Source organism: Triplophysa dalaica, chromosome 13, assembly GCF_015846415.1.
Source record: "Triplophysa dalaica isolate WHDGS20190420 chromosome 13, ASM1584641v1, whole genome shotgun sequence".
NCBI lineage: Eukaryota > Metazoa > Chordata > Actinopteri > Cypriniformes > Nemacheilidae > Triplophysa > Triplophysa dalaica.
In genome coordinates, this window is record NC_079554.1 from 12,965,581 (window position 1) to 12,982,057 (window position 16,477).

General features: G+C 36.5%; 1 protein-coding gene across 2 annotated transcripts in view; it reads right to left on the reverse strand.

The window, feature by feature from the left end:
- The window catches only part of gmds (GDP-mannose 4,6-dehydratase), a 56,481-nt gene extending 40,390 nt beyond the window's left edge, over positions 1-16,091 (reverse strand). The window contains exons 1-5 of one of the 2 annotated variants that reach the window (XM_056765097.1): positions 15,895-16,091; positions 8,505-8,549; positions 7,854-7,941; positions 7,739-7,759; positions 6,428-6,537 (exon numbers count right to left, since the gene is read on the reverse strand). In XM_056765097.1, coding sequence (XP_056621075.1) covers positions 6,428-6,537; positions 7,739-7,759; positions 7,854-7,941; positions 8,505-8,549; positions 15,895-15,990 — 360 coding nt within the window. In that variant the 5' untranslated portion in view covers positions 15,991-16,091. The remainder of the gene's footprint in view (positions 1-6,427; positions 6,538-7,738; positions 7,760-7,853; positions 7,942-8,504; positions 8,550-15,894) is intronic. The other variant, XM_056765098.1, reaches the window with a different exon arrangement.
- Between the last annotated feature and the right edge of the window lie 386 nt (positions 16,092-16,477).

Sequence of the window (16,477 nt, forward strand, 5' to 3'; positions counted from 1 at the left end):
ATGCACTTTAAATGGCCAGTTGCCAAGTATGACACACTTGTATGATATTTTTTTAATGACTCATACCTGAACAAGACCAAGAGCACAATTGTGTTGCCACTCAATAACTATGAGAAGTGTCAAACCCAGGTGCAGTAGTCTACTAAATGCTGAAACTGCCCAACACAATGGAGCATAGTCATAGCTCTACTTAGCTTTTTGTTCGCCAATTATTAAAAAAAAATGCCAAGCTTTTCTCCAGTGCTCAGTCTACACAAAACAAACATGTTTAAGGTTGTTTAAAATGCATCTGTATTACAGCACCAGAGATATTTATCTCTCATAATAAAATGAAGTGTACTTTCCCAGGTGTTATCATTCAGATCAATCAAACCGTGGTTTAAACATGATGTAATGTACTTTAAAGAAAGCCCCTTTTGTTGGCCGTGACATCAGCCGGTGAAGGTGACAGGAGTGGAGTGATTTACACAAGCAATTAACTCTAGGTCAGTGTAAAGAGCCTTTCAGTTCTCTAGACGACCAATTAACTAACAAGAAAACTTTTGCTCAATTTTACACAAACTCCTACTTCCCAACGACCGCCTTGATAAAAGATTTTACGTCATTTGCGTAAAATCTTCTTTAGTTAACTTTCACCGTGTCATGGACTTCTGCCTTCTTAATGCTGTTTGCCTGCTTTAATCCGTTTACATACATGCATACAATGTTTAGGTCTTACAGGGACAAAACATATTTGTATACTTACACATACTGTTCAAACACACTCACAAGTAAACACAAAACATGACACACTTTGACTTTCCCTGTCCAATATAACCTAGCTATGCGCTAATCCAAACACAAACACAAAGCTTACGACAATCACACCCGGCATAAAACATGGGCAAACAGCACATCTGAGCAGAGTAAATAAACTTCTCCCTGTGTCGAGATGTACCTGCACAAACACTTCTCAGACGGAGGCAAAAAAAACATTAATTTCTCATACTAGAATAAATACTTAACAATGTGTTTTGTGCAATAATAAAATTGGAAATATCTTTAAAGCTGTAAAGTGCCAATTTGTGGTACCGAAAACACCAAAATAAAAATCATATAATTTACATTACATTTCCACTAATTCATTTGGCAGACGCTTTTATCCAAAGGGACTTACAAGTAGGAGAGCATATAAACATTTTGTCGACACGCTAAACAGTACCGTTAGTTTACAAGGTCATGCTACTAAAGGAATAAAGCTGGAGTAAGCAAAGAAGAGAATGAACAACAATATATATTTTTTGGTTAGTCAAATAGATGCGAAACTGGTATGTTGTGAGACTTTTTTTTGTTGTGAAGGATGCTGCAGTTTGGGTGGAGGCTGGCAGTTCATTCCACCACAGGGGAACCGAACGAGTAAAGGTTTAAGCAAGCGATTTGGTGCCTCGCTGTGAGGGAACAACCAGGCGTCCCTCATTTTCAGACCGAAGATGAAGAGAGGGCTTGTAGACCTGGAGCAGTGAGTATGTTTTTCAAGCACTTCAACGGTGAGCCAATGTTGTCATGTCAAGATTCTCAAACAATGCATAAAAAACAACAAACGAAGAGTTTGCTTACAGTATCTCTGCATATTAATGAGATAGAAGACTTTAAATAGATACTTGGACAATCTAATTATTCTTTTTTCTAGCTTTTCTTAAAATTTAACTTGAGTGTCTGTGTTTTGTCTGCCTCTCAATCTCAGCTTTAAGTGACAGTGTCTTCTACTCCATTGAATGTGATCTTAGTTTGATGTGGTCTAATGTGACTAATTGTGGTGAAGCTTTTCTATTTGCAGTAATCTGATAATTACCGCAAGGTTTAAAGTTTGTACAAACATCAACATGTAAAGTATGCTGCGCTCTTTTTTTGTAAAGCCGTGGCTGCGAGCTGACGTTGAACCAACATTACTGCGTTCAAGCTTCTCGTCGTTTCTGTCATCACCAACCAACACACTAAAGACAAAGTCCTGACAGGACTCTCAAAATAACTCACATTCATATGTAAATGCACGCCTTTCTCTCCCTCTGTTTTGACAAATGGACCAACCGACGCTGGTATATCCCACCTGAATAATTTAGGGTTTTTTGATGTTGTTATCGCCATATATTTAATATTTTATTTTTATGTGACTAACAGGTGTTCCCCTTGTAGGTTTTGCATTTAAATATCAAAGATATGTTAAATTAATAATTAGATTTAAATATCCTGACAGGCGACTGAACAGTTGGTGTTTTATTGCAGATAATAATTAAGACATCTTTGAAGAAAATGATTAAAACAAAATAACTTTATTTTCTCTGTATATATTTTCTAAGATATAACTTAAATTTTAAACACTATTTCACCACAATCTATTTAAATGCATTCATGTTCATACAGTATAACTATTAAACTGCTTGTTTTGTACTTGCATTATATCTCCACCTTCTTTTGCTGCAAGTATTTTCATTAAAAAAAAATCATTATTGTAATGTGTATTCAATTCTATTTTCTATTATTTTGTAATGCATTATTGTTTATATTTCATTCAGTAATTTAGATCTGCTGTGCTGGCTTAATGTCTCCAATGAGATCCAATGTAAATGAATATGATACAAATTTAATAATTATTAAAAAAAAGGAACAGGACAACTCTGTAAAACTGTACTACAAAAACAAACCCTGAATTCTTTCTTCATTCGAGGACATCATTAAACCTGAAGTGATCCAGATTTCAAATCACAGCTTATTGCAGACTTTACACTTGCCTTCCTTCGAAATCATTTCTTACATTCCATTTATTTGAATAACTCAAACCAAGCTTTTGATGTGGATAAAAAAGCAAATCTTCTCAAAGAAACTTTCTTGTAAACACAAACAAACCAGCCAGATTGCAAACCGTGAATGAATAAACAGCACTCTGCTGCCCCCTATGTTTGATAACTGGTAACTGAGCATGTGTGTGTCTGTGTGTTTACTCTTTTTGCCTAGTGTGCTGAATAGAAAAGTAAACTAAAATCAGTAAGTATCCCTGATCTTCCAATTCATTATTTCAGGCATGGACTACAATTCTTTTTATTAATGAACTCTCCCTATAAGGCGAATACAAGTTACAATGCTTAAACTATGTTTAAGGTGCAAATAAAACAAGTTTGGTTATTTTTCCACAATGTAGTATGACAACATTTGTCTCTGGTATGACAATGGTTTCTGAAATATATACAACTCAATCTACGCATAGCAAATTTGTTTTTGCATCTAAAAGGAACCACAGGCAACGTTTCTATTATCTGTCATTGCCAAAAAATTAAGCTTCCTCATTGGACACCAAGTTATGTATATTTAAAAGGATTATTGCCTTATCTTCAATGTTTTTCAGCGAGTTTCCATCTGAATAATTTAGGTTCATTTTAACACAGATGCTGTCTATATCTGTGTGTGTTTAGCAGGCCTGCAGGTGCTGTGGCATCTCTTTCAGTTCAACTGACGTATAAACCCACATATACAATTGACTCCAATATTCTACTGCTCCAAAAGGTCAATTTACTCTAGAACCACACAGAATAGACTGAACAAATAACTATAAGGCATATGCATTTATTTTTTATTTTTATAATCAAAAACTTTCAAAAAATAAGTCTGTAAGAATTGTTGTAGGCTATTTGTAAACATTACTAAAAGGATAAAATAAATGCTGCATTAGTTTATCACTATTTGTTAATGTTAGTCAATTTCAGTATAATTGTTCCTTCACGGTCCATTAACTAATGATAACAGATACAAATTGATTTTGAAAATGTATTAGTACATGCTGAGTTGAACATTAACTAAGATTTACAAAAGTATGCAAAATACAACCTTTGGAAAGCGTTCTATACTTTCTAAATAAATATTGTTATTGACAACTTATCACTTCATGCAGTTCATAAAACTTTTCTACAAAATCACAACAAATAGGAATACCATTACTAATCTCTAAAATGGCTTTTCGAGCACAAATTGAAAGTACAGTACTTTATATTCTTTACAATCTATAGATTCTGTCATAGTCTTTTGAAATTTAAACAAATCATGACAGATAAAATCAAGCCCTCACATATTTATGATTTTACGATACTGTTCACTTTATTTAATTAATTTTGTTTTAACACCATTGTATTAAGTTTTATGTTCTGCCACTATTGCATTTTGTTAAATGGATTCAAAACAGTTATGCTTTGGCTTAACTAAATGTTTACATTTTGAAATAATATGTTTAAATCAAGAAGATCCAAAATAAACATTTGATGCTTGTTAAATTTACTTAAATATATCAAGTTAACACAACACAATTATTTTGAAACAAATTTACTTAATCCATTTGAGTTGAGATACATAAAGTTCATCATAGATTAAGTATTCGAGTAGAGATAACTTATTTCTGTTATGTGGAACCACTGTCCATAATTGAATTAAGTTTGTTTAAAGTATCATTTTTTGAGTGCTGCACTATAATATTATGGGATTGATAATGTAGGTCAATGTGTGGAAATTTAATGTTGAAACACCAGGGATGACGCTAGACCCCTTTTACAGGGACACGTGCCCCAGTCTAAGTCTTCTGAGACCCAGTATAACGTTCAAGTTGAAGTTTTAACAATTTTGTTTATTTGTTAGTGTAATCATTTACATTTAAAATAGTGGCAAAAAAACAGATCTGAATTCAACGTAGTAACCTAAATCACGTTTGTAAAAGCGAAGCAGTTGCACATTTTAACCGGTCCGGTCTTCATAGGCTATGAAAACTTGACAAAACTAAAGTACGTTTCTAAATAAATCGATCATCTTATTCTGACTCGATCATATATAGATGGACATCAGAATCTGTTTGTGCAAAACAGGGAAATAGAAGCAAAAAGGAGAGATGATGATTTTGAGGGAGGAAAGACTTGATAAACAAACTACTGTAAAACCCCAGCCAGTCAGGTCTCAGACATTAGAGGAAAATGTCTCAGGAAAACCTTTGTCAAGTTTGTGAAACTGCATTGTTGCTTAGCAAAACATTTGTGTTCTGTACTTTCAGAAGAAATTATATTTAATTTATAGCTTTATTTAGGACATTACATAAAACGCTGCTATGTGCTATACGCAGTACAGTTTAATGCAGTATAGTTGGTTCAAAAAATGATCCCAACATTGCTTTCACCTCCTAGTCCACATAACTATTCTGAAGAAACTCATCTTACTATTGAAACTGTTGTTTTCTGTGTGGTTGAAAAATCTTTAATACCCATTTGAGCACATTTCATTGGTCAACTCAAATGTTTCCTCTGACTGGGCATAAGAGCATCATGAGTAACTGTATGAAGCATCATCAATATTCATGCCTCATTTATATCCCCCTGCAGTATCTCTGTCTTGTTATGTTTGTGATCTTGTTTCATCATCTTCCACTCCCTCACTTCAACCAGCGTTTCAGCATGTTTCCCATAAATTACCCTGTGGAGCACCCACACAGAAGTTCACACAGAGCATCTGATGGCCAGCTCTCTGACTAACATCCCCCTGACCTCATCCCAGATGACTGGACATTAAGGGTGGGTGTAAAGGAACAGAGAGTGAAAGGACTCAACAGTCTTCTGTATTTGGTTAACAGTTTTTTCCTTTCCGAACTATTACTGGCTTGGGTCATTTGCTCACCTCACAGACACTAAGAAATAAACCACTTTGAAACTGTGTGTGTGTGTGGACAAATTTGGCTGCACTTGTGAGGGACACATATTTGAAAATGTCCTCACGAATAAAAACAAAAATTGGTTGTGACTATTTGAAAGGCTCCAAATAATGTTTAACTTCAATCTAATAATGTCTATGAAGGTTAAGTTAAGGAGAAGAGTATGGTAAACATAATTTTCTTAGTATGAAAATGCAAGCAGAACAAATTTCAGTGCAAACCACACATAAAATATTTTGCACCTAAACTGCATTTGATTAAGGGTCCAGTGTATGAAACTTAGCTGCATCTAGTGGTGAGGTTGAAAATTGCAAGTAACGGCTCACTCCACCCATCCCCTTTAAAGCACTACAGTGGCTGACACAGGATTAAGATGTTGTCACGTGTTCGATTCTTTGCCACAGGAGATAACATATTTATGAAACGCACTGTAGTGCCGTTTGTCCCTTTAGGGCTACTGTAGAAACAACATGGTATATTCCATCCAAGGGGACCCATGGTGTATGTAGTTAGAAATAGCTCATTCTAAGGTAATAAAAACATGGTCTTTATACACCTCTGAAGACATAGTTATGCATATTATATTGCATCTCTGTCAATAGATCCTCCAAAAAATTATACACTGGGCCTTTTAATGGGTATTATGGCAAGAATTGATTTATGAGAGAAAGAAAGACAGACAGAAGAAACACAGAGAGAAAGATAATGTTTTACCTTGACATGACTCTGTGCTCCCAGGTTATATATTTCAGTGGGTTTGACTTCATTGATAATCTTCACCAAGCATGTGCTGTCAGTCAAATCACCATAGTGCAACTTCATGTCTATGAGCCACAAGTATACGTGAGAAAAAAAGCACAGGTACAAATTAAGGAATATTTACTTATAGGCATTTTTAAATGTGAAGTTAAAGAAGAGATTATGACTATATGTCAAGTCTGCTTGATCCACCAGATCTGATGAGAAAAACTTGCTCTCCCTCTCTCTTACAAGCTCTCACTCTCTTTCTCTCTCTCACACACACACACACACACACACACTTAGGTATAAAGGCACAGCCAATTATAAAAATGAGAATTCTGTTATTGTTTATTCATCCTCACGTCATTCCAAACCTGTAAGACTTTCTTTATTATCTGGAACACAAATGGGGGACTTAAGCAAGAATAGTACAATCACTCGTCTTCATAATAAAAGAGAATTAGACTGAGGTTTCAAAATTGCATTGAGTATCATAAATGCCCAAAATGAGGTATATGACACATGTTCTGATGTCATACAATAAATATAATAGGACAAGGTTAAGAAAAGGCCAAAACAGTTCGCAGTTATAATATTTCTCTCCAGTGAGCCGTGACCAGATCATAAAGCAACTTGAACATGGGAAGTCATGATTTATGAATAAGTCTGATGATTCTGTGAAAATAATTGACTGAAGAGTCCTTAAATCAGGAGACTAGAGTAGATTTCTAACAAATAATATTTTGAATTTGAGTCCGGTGCAGATGGACTCATGACGTTGTATAGATCATTTGTGATCATTTCAGAGTGCTTTTTGTAATTTAAGAGCTTGATGGTCACCATCCTTATTTACTTTTATTAGAGGTAAAGATGGAAAACTGAGCTTGTGTTCCACAAAAGAAAGAAAGTCAAATGGGTTTAGAAAAACATAAGCGTGAGTAAACAGTGAGAGACTTTTAGTTTTAAAATTAGCTATTCCTTTAAAAGATAAAAATCACCTTAGCAAAATCAACCAACGCATCAGTGCGTTTAACACAGAATAAATAAAGGTCATAATCATATGAAAATATTTATAAAATGATTGAATGACAGAACTATGGCAGCCACCCATCACCAGCTTTACTAAAAGAAAAATTTGTCTGTTTCTGGATTTTTGTGCAAAACGTTATATTTCATTCTAGGTTATTCTAGACTTTGTACCTTTAAAAACCAGATACAGACTTAGATTTAGACTACAATTATAAAAGAAAATGCCTCATTAAAAATACTGAATAAACAACTTACAACTTTTACAGGATCCAACCCCTAGTGATATTTTAAATTGGTTAGAGACCATTCATGTGTTTACAATTGTCATAAACATGATCATTAAAGTCAGATGTTTGGATGTAAAACTCACTTCCTTCTGTGTGGGTTTGAGGGTTATGGTAGAGGTGCTCGATTCGGCCTGTGTTAAAAGAACTGGATCGGCGTAGGATACCATGAACCTGTCCAGCAAGAATCAGCAAAAACACAGATTCATAATAATAACATGAAAACCGATAAAGTGGCAGTCGTGCAGAAATATACACAGCCCAACATGTGTATGAAAAGGATTAAAGGGATAGCCAAAAATAAAAATTCTGTCTTTATTTATTCTTTCTCGTGTCATTCAAAACCAGTTAATGACTTTTTCTTCTGCGGGACACAAGAGAAGATATTTTAAGTCTCAGTGGTTTGGTGTCCATACAACAGAACCCAACGGAGATCAATGTTGTTTGGTTACCAACACTCTTCAAAATATCTTATTTTGTGTCCTGCAGAAGAAAGAAAGTCATACAGGTTTGACATGACTGAGTAAATGTAAATTATGAAATAATGTACATTTATGATTGAACATTACATTATTATAAATCCAATACATTAGATACTTGGGAATGAATTACTTTAAAATACTTAAAAAATCTTTTTTAATATTTTGATGTATGACAGTTTCGAAAACTGGACTGGGTCAACATGAAAATGATTTGAGTTTGTTGAATGTTATGAAGGGTCATTTTGGGTCACCCACCTCATAACCTTTAGCCAGCAGAAGCTCAGCCAGGTAGGAACCATCCTGAAACCACAAAGAGGGAGAATTATTTGGAGTCTTTAGGACCCACACACATTTACAGCAAGCATTTCCCAAGAGAGTACCCAACACAATGACCATTTCTTTCTGAATATCACATGCGAGCCAGACCACAGCGAATACACGCCTACATTATACAAATCCACACACTCTCTTGTCGAGACTCAAGCACCGGTTTCTCCTTACAGAAAAAGATGAAATTCACAAATAGCTAAGGAGGGCCTACACGTTATATCACACCATAAGGGTCACACCCATCTGGGTGCATCTTATACACACACAATAGAGTATAAAACAAGCAAACAAGCGCACAGTGTCAGTTAGTGAATGCTGCTGGATCTGTTTAAACTGCCGAATCCACCTGACTGTCAAAAAGTGACACGACTCGCATACAACGTAAACAACGTTCAAGGTTGCAGAGTCTCTCTCATTTTTATTCTCCTCTCTTTCTCGTTCTCCCTTTTACCCTCTCATACTTCCCGACCGCACATTCTAGAACTCTGGAACATTCCGCCCCAGCCATGGCATTCCGCCCCCCACTTCCTGCTGGGGTGATATAGGCAAAGTCCCAAAGACCTTTGGGAAAAAATGAGAAAAGAGCTCAAGCAGTGCTGTGAGCCTGTATGTGGATCTATATGTCGTGGACGTACTGTATTTGCTTACAGACTCACAATGTTAAAGGGATAGTTCACTTAAAACAAAATCTCTTTTATCGTTTGGCCCCCCATTGACTTCCATCGTATGGACACAACATATCATATTTGATCTTAAAGGAGTAGTTTACATCAAAATGAAAATTCTGTAATCGCTTACTTAAAAGAAATGTTGGTGACCAAAACACAAGCAGAAGAAAGAAATGAAAAAATTTTTTTGGGGTGAACTACTCTTTTAGGGAAGATTCACATTTCGGCTCTTTTGCGTGAGCAAGTTTACTATTTTAAATCTAGACACGCGGCGCTGCATCAAGATGGAAATAGTTGAACTTTTCATAGTGCCGCGAGTGGACCGCGGGTCATTTGACTAGAGAAAGCGACGTGGCTCGCGTTATAGACGCGAAATGTGAATCGCCCCCTTAAAGAGTAAATATTACCATGTCCTTAAAATTACACTTCATGCAGTGATTAATGTTGCTGTGTGTAAATGTAAGTAGTCTGCAAAGTTGTAAAGTAACGAATAACAAAGTTATTAGAAAAAAGAAGTCGAATGATACTAACTGTTTGTCGTTCTAATTTAAGTTCCGGCCCCGGGTCAGATTTGCGTCACTCCATGTATTGCCCGTCTATGTTCCAATTGCGACACCAATTGCGACACTGTACCCTACAGTATGGGGACAAAATGTCCCCACGAAGATGACAATATCCAAAATCCTTGTGGGACTTTTTTGGTCCCCATGAAACAAGTTTATTAATCATACATAATTGACTTAAGTTAAAATCTAAAAGAGTGGAAAGTTTTGTGTGATTGTTAGGGTTGGGGAATATGATACACAGTTTATACAGTATAAAAACTGTTGCGTCTGTGGAATGGCCCCATAAAACATGGAAACATCTGTGTGTGTGTGTGACACACAATCACTGCTAACTGCATGGATTCATAACCCACTGTGATAAAAGCCGCTTATCATCATGCAGAGACTGTTGGGAAACGTTGCCTGTTTCCCGCAGATTGCGCTCACAGACAGGAAACTTAGATGGACACGACATTCCAACCAGTCTGCACACACACACACACACAAACACATCCACCTTGTAAGCCAACATCTCATTCAATCACTTTCTGCCTATAAACTTTCTATTCCTTCATCATCTCTTCCATTAAATTAAACCACATGTGCGAAACATCTCAGAAATGTGGGTTAATTTGGAAAAACTTCCATTGCAATCATCATCATCACCCTCAACCGCTATGTAGAGACGAATTATATGAATATAGATGAATAGACACACACACACTGATTGCTGCTGAGTGCATTTATTCACAGAAAACCAGAATGGTGAAGGAAAGAATGAAAACTAATCAAGAAAGACCACACTCTTCGTGTGTATGTGACTGTGTGTGTGTGTGTCACTGCATCTGTGATGTATCGTCTCAGTTTGTGAGCGTAATACATGTCGATTTGCCTGTATGTGAAAACAGGTCCCTTATATTTGCCTGCCACCGCAGTTGAACAGTCTGTCTCTACTTACCGCATACAAGCTCAAATCCAAACAAATGTCTCTGTGTTCCCCCATAAACCACAAGTGGATGCAACAATTTCAGCATAATTTAAATCAACTAAAAGATGCACAATTACAGTATTTTGATTATTCATTTCTGTTGCTATGGTAACTGCTCATCCAAAATAGCATAAATGCTTAATTATTCATTTATGGTTACTTTTCTATAATAGTATATACAATTCTGCAAGTTGCGAACACTGGTACAGCAGCACTTCCAGTTTCTTTTTTAATCTTACATATACAAGATATAAGTTAAGATATTCGTCTAACATTTTGATTCAGTTATAAATGTTCTGTTGGTTGTAGTCAGTTCAAACATATTCACAGTGTTTAAAGACTGAAACAGGAAGTTTTCCTGTACCAGCGTTGTTTACATTTTCCAAAGTAGTCTAAAGAAAACACTGTTCATTTAACATGCATATTCTTAAAGTGATAGTAAACCAAAGAATTGAAAATTCTGGACGTTTTTCAGCGGTCTTGTGTCCACGTGTTCTCGCTCTCCGGCATCAATACCCGTCAAAGTCCGGTTCCAATACTCAAGAACACAAGAACACAAGAACAGAGAACGCATGAAAGTACTCAGATGTGTTTTCGATATCAAGAATGCATAGTATGCAGCCATGCGCGCCTACGAAATCCGCTTGAAGTCCCAAAAGTCCATGCAAGTTCGTTCTTCTGAGGCTGCCTCGCAAGACCGGTCTCAACAAGAACACAAGTCTTTTTTTTGCGTTCTTGGAATTGAGAAACGGCCTCTGTCATCATTTACTGGCCCTCTTATCATTTCAAAACTGTCTGACTTTCTTACACAAAGCACAAAGAAGGTATTTTGAAAAAAATTGGCAATCCAACAACACCGGCACCCATTAACTTCTATTGTTAGGACACAAAAGCAATGCAAGTGAATGGTTGCCAGTTAACAACATTCTTCAAAATAACTTCTTTTGTGTTTTGCGGAAGAAAGAGATCATACAGGTCTGACATGATGGTGAGTAAATGATGACAGAGGGAGGAATGCCATGCGTAGACTTGACACAGAGTTTCCCAATTTTGTATATTCCATCGACACGTACTATAATCATGGGACCCAGACAACTTTATTGTGAAAATATGAGGGAAAAAATATACATTGAGTCTCTTTTAGAATAAAGTTTTTATACTACCCTGTCATAGTATGTCCTAGTAACTGCAATACCCAAATAGTTAATGGTAAGCGATCAAAAAACTATTATTATCATAAATACACTTGACCTATTTCTGTACCGTTGCATCACAAGTGTCTTTGCGCGACCACAAATGGGTCCAGACTCACGTATTGAAAACCCCTTGACTAGCTTATTTTTGTCATTTGGACGCCCTCTGCTGTTCATCCACCGAACTGCACCAGAATGTTCCATTCTTTTTTCTTCACTTTAAAGATTTTTTTAATATTCTTTGCTTATGTGACAGGAACAGTAAAAAGTTAAGATGAAGAAAAAGATTTTATTGCACTCATCTTTATTATACTTGACTTGTTTTATTATCTTTAAGCAAAAATCAACTTCCTGGTGTATTGAAGAAATGTGAGGATCTCACAGCGATTCCTGTAATGAAAGTAAACAGATAAACGGTGTGTGTAACTTCGCCCTTCTCGAAGAGGATAAATAAATATCAATGGCATGCTTATCTTTTTCCTGTGTTTGTCGATACCAGCTGCACAAAAGCAAATGTTGGTTAAAAGCAGGTATATCCTGCCAAACAAACCAGTAAAAGGAGTATTAATGTTTTGTAAGTGTCCAGCAGTTGTCACTTCCTCAAATGCAAATCAGCCACGTTGGCATGCCGGTTTCACAGACAAAGTTTACCTTATCCCAGAATAAAAGGCGTGTCTGATTTGTTTTAACTGAAAGAAACCAGGGGCCTGTACCATGAAGCCGGTTTAGGTGTCTAGCCAGGTAAATTAGGGATTAGTTTGCGCCAACACTGGGTTTTAGGCACCATGAAAGTAACTCATTTACATTACATTTACATTTAGGCATTTGGCATACGCTTTTATCCAAAGTGACTTACATTGCTTTATCCTATACATTTTACATAGGTATTTGCAGTCCCCTAGGGATCGAACCCACAACCTTGCGTTGTTAACGCAATGCTCTTAACACTGAGCTACAGCTTTAAACTCAGCTTTAATCTGTGTTCATCGCCATGGTAATTTACGCTGCACGCCATGATCTAGATTATAGATCTCACAACGAAAGTGAAGCGATCAGCGGCGAGCAAATTTACATATAAGTGACACAACAAACTCACAGTGCGTGTTACAATGACTAGTTATTTTTAATAATGTTTAATAAAGTAAAAATTATTTAAGAAAAAAAAGATGAAAATATATATTACAAATATAAAATCAAATAATGGTTAATATATAGGTAAAATCTGATTTTAGAGATAACATTTGCTGGCTTTCCTTACACTCACATGAAATTAAATGTATTAATATTCCCTTCTTATATTGTACTGCATAGGCCTACAATATGTATTTCTTTGCATTGCATTTTTGACTCTCTTGTCTGTGGTGCAGAACATCTAGGAACAGATTTAGTTTCACTGAGTTGGGACATTGATCTTCTTTGTCCACTAAAGAAACCTTCTTTTAAACTGCTACAGTAAGATACCTACACAACAATAAAGACAGGTGACATCACATATCTTTTAACACAGCTATTTTAATCTTTTTTTATTAAGTTACACTAAGAATTCACCTAATAATGTATCATACAGTATGCCTACATTTTTAAATGTATAAGATGTTTTTAATACTTTAATGCCTACAAGATTACCTAATGCATCCATGTTGTGTCAGTGCTTTAAGGAAGGTAAAGTAAATGGGGAACAGTACAAAACCCTTTAAATTAAATAAATATGTGACCAAAATTTCAAACTTCAACAAAATCTTATCTTCTTTGTTCTATGACAGGACTGTTTGACAGCCTGTTGGTGTGAGACAGGGGTTCCTATGTATGCCAGAGGTTTTTACTATCCTGACCACAGAACCGCTTCAGCATGGCCTTCAGTCAAACCATTGATTGAAATGACCATCAGATTTTTAAAGAACACTTCAACTGACTACTAAGTTCACATACTTATGTGAACAAAGAATCAGCTTTGTTCACATTTCTTCTGTAACCTGTGGAGGTAGACACTTCAGTTTCTGGGGAAGGTTCTGAAATTTCCTGAAATAATTGAGACACCAGTAACGTGAAATATAATCCTCACATTCACACGTGTGCCATATTAAATGGAAGTCTACAGTACATTGCCCTCTTTAACTCTGTCAGAGCGCACAGATAGTTTCTCTTCATCATGTGCTTCATCCTCATTATTAAAGGTAAACTACATGATAACTAATATAAGGAAGGATATTTTCATCCACTTTGAGGACACACGCATACATTACACAAATATATCTTACATTACTGTAATTTTTACCTTACTATAGTATACTACACTAAATGTGAGTACTTTATAATCGTTTAGCTAGCGCATTAACTCAATCAGAAGTGTTTCTGAAACACTTCTCTCATGCGTAGACAGTATAAACAGTTTTACTCCATGGCTGAAATACATTTTTGTGTTACTAATATTTATATATATATATTTATACAGTTACTAATTATTTCCTAGGAAACATACAGAACTCCCTCCATCCATGTTGAACGCGATTGTTTTTGCGTTGCCGACATCACTCCTTCATGTGTGAAACTCCATGAGCTGCTTCATGGTACCAAAAAGATCGATCACGATTGTTTGGTTTTGTCAACCCACAACTAATCCTGAACCCTAAATTTGTTCAGCAACATCCATGGTACAGGCCGCATAAAACTGAGTCTTAAGCAAGACAATGGCACTGACTTATTTAATTCAATGAATTTCACTAATTCAGCCAAAACAGACTATTTCCAAACTTGTATGACTTGTAAGTCTGGGATGGTTCAACCCCCCCCCAAATATGACAATTTTGTCAACATTTACTCATCCTCTCACTTCAAACATGTATGACTGTTTCCTACAAAAAAATAAGATATTTTGAAGAATGTCGGGTACTGTGTAAATGATGACATCATTTTCATTATTGGTTGAACGATCCCTTTAAGCCTGGTCTGTGAAATCAGGACATTGAGTTAAGTTTCCATACAAAACACTGCCTAATAACGTTCAAAGTCCTTACAAATGGACTGTAGGAGAGGGTGTATTCTATTTGTCAACTGAATAACAACATTTACCACACCCTGTTACATCGTGTTACCAACTTTTGTGACAGGAATATGTCACAACTATCACATTTCAAACAAATACAAGGGCACAGAAGGAGAGGCCATAATTGCATCCTAAAACACTCCCACACAAACACACATACACACACACCTGCAAACTTAGAAACGTTCAACAAAATAACGTCAAACTGAATCTTCTCCACTGTACAAGTACTGCAACGTAGGCTTAAACAAAGTTACTATATTGTTTCCATAGCAAAGTTAACATGCAAACACACCACGAAAGGACGCCGGAAGGTATGTCTTCCATCTAAGGTAGCATTTACATTTAGGAATTTGCCAGACTAACATTGCTTTATCCTATACATTTTACATAGGTATTTGCAATCCCCTGGGATCGAACCCACAACCTTGCTCTTACCACTGAGCTACAGAAAAGGTTAATGGAACTTATTGAACTACTTTGTCTAGTACAACAAAGACTCGCAAACAAACAAATGATAAGCAAAATAAATATAAAGGCTAGTTGGATATTTGTGCGTGTTTATCTATATGGTTAAATTAAGTCAGCTTCACATCAAGTCTCAAGGGACACATCTGATCAACCAAACGCTGTATGCGCTTCAACAGCTCACTGGGACAGACTGTACAACTGAGCATCACCAACAACCTGCTTTACACCAGCCCTGACTCATCTTCTAACCATTTCCTTACTGATGTTCTTCTAACCATTTCCTGTCTTCTCTTTAAAGTTTGTAAACTGCCACGGTAGGCAGCTCACTATAAGAGTCGTAACTAATCTGTCCATCTAACGTTACCCAGCGAGTGCACATCGCACATATGAATGACGATTCACGTTACCTGGCCGGTTATGCCTGTAATGATCGCCACTTTCCTCTTCGTCTGTCCATCTTCGTTCACTTTACCGCTGGCCGTCGCTGCTGTACATTGAGCCATTGTGTGTCGCTGGTTTAGTTTCTGTGTTAGTCGGCTCCTGTGTGTGTTTCTCTATCATCGGATGATGGGGACGCATCCGAAACTACAGCTGCATTAGCGACACATCAGGAACCTGCGCTCAGCGGCCAATCAGAGAGCAGAGCGTGTGTGACGTGTGGGGCAATAGGAGCAGAGCCATTGAGAGAGAGAGTGCTGCCAACGGAAGACCAAACTGCTTGAGCGTCACGTGATTCGTGGAGCCTTCAGATAGATCCGGGAAGTTATGTTTTTTCTTTGAATGCTTTACTTATTTCAATTTGTATTCATTAAATGGCTTTCGTCTTTAAATGGGTTAGAAGTGTACCTCAGTTGGTCTGTTACGTCACAGCTCCATGCGTTACAAGCAACTTCCGGGAACTACTGAGAGCCTCCATGAACCTTTCCAAGTTGACGCAACTCTCAATGGGTCTGAATAGGAGGTAAGAAATCCAGTGACATTTTGGTCGCA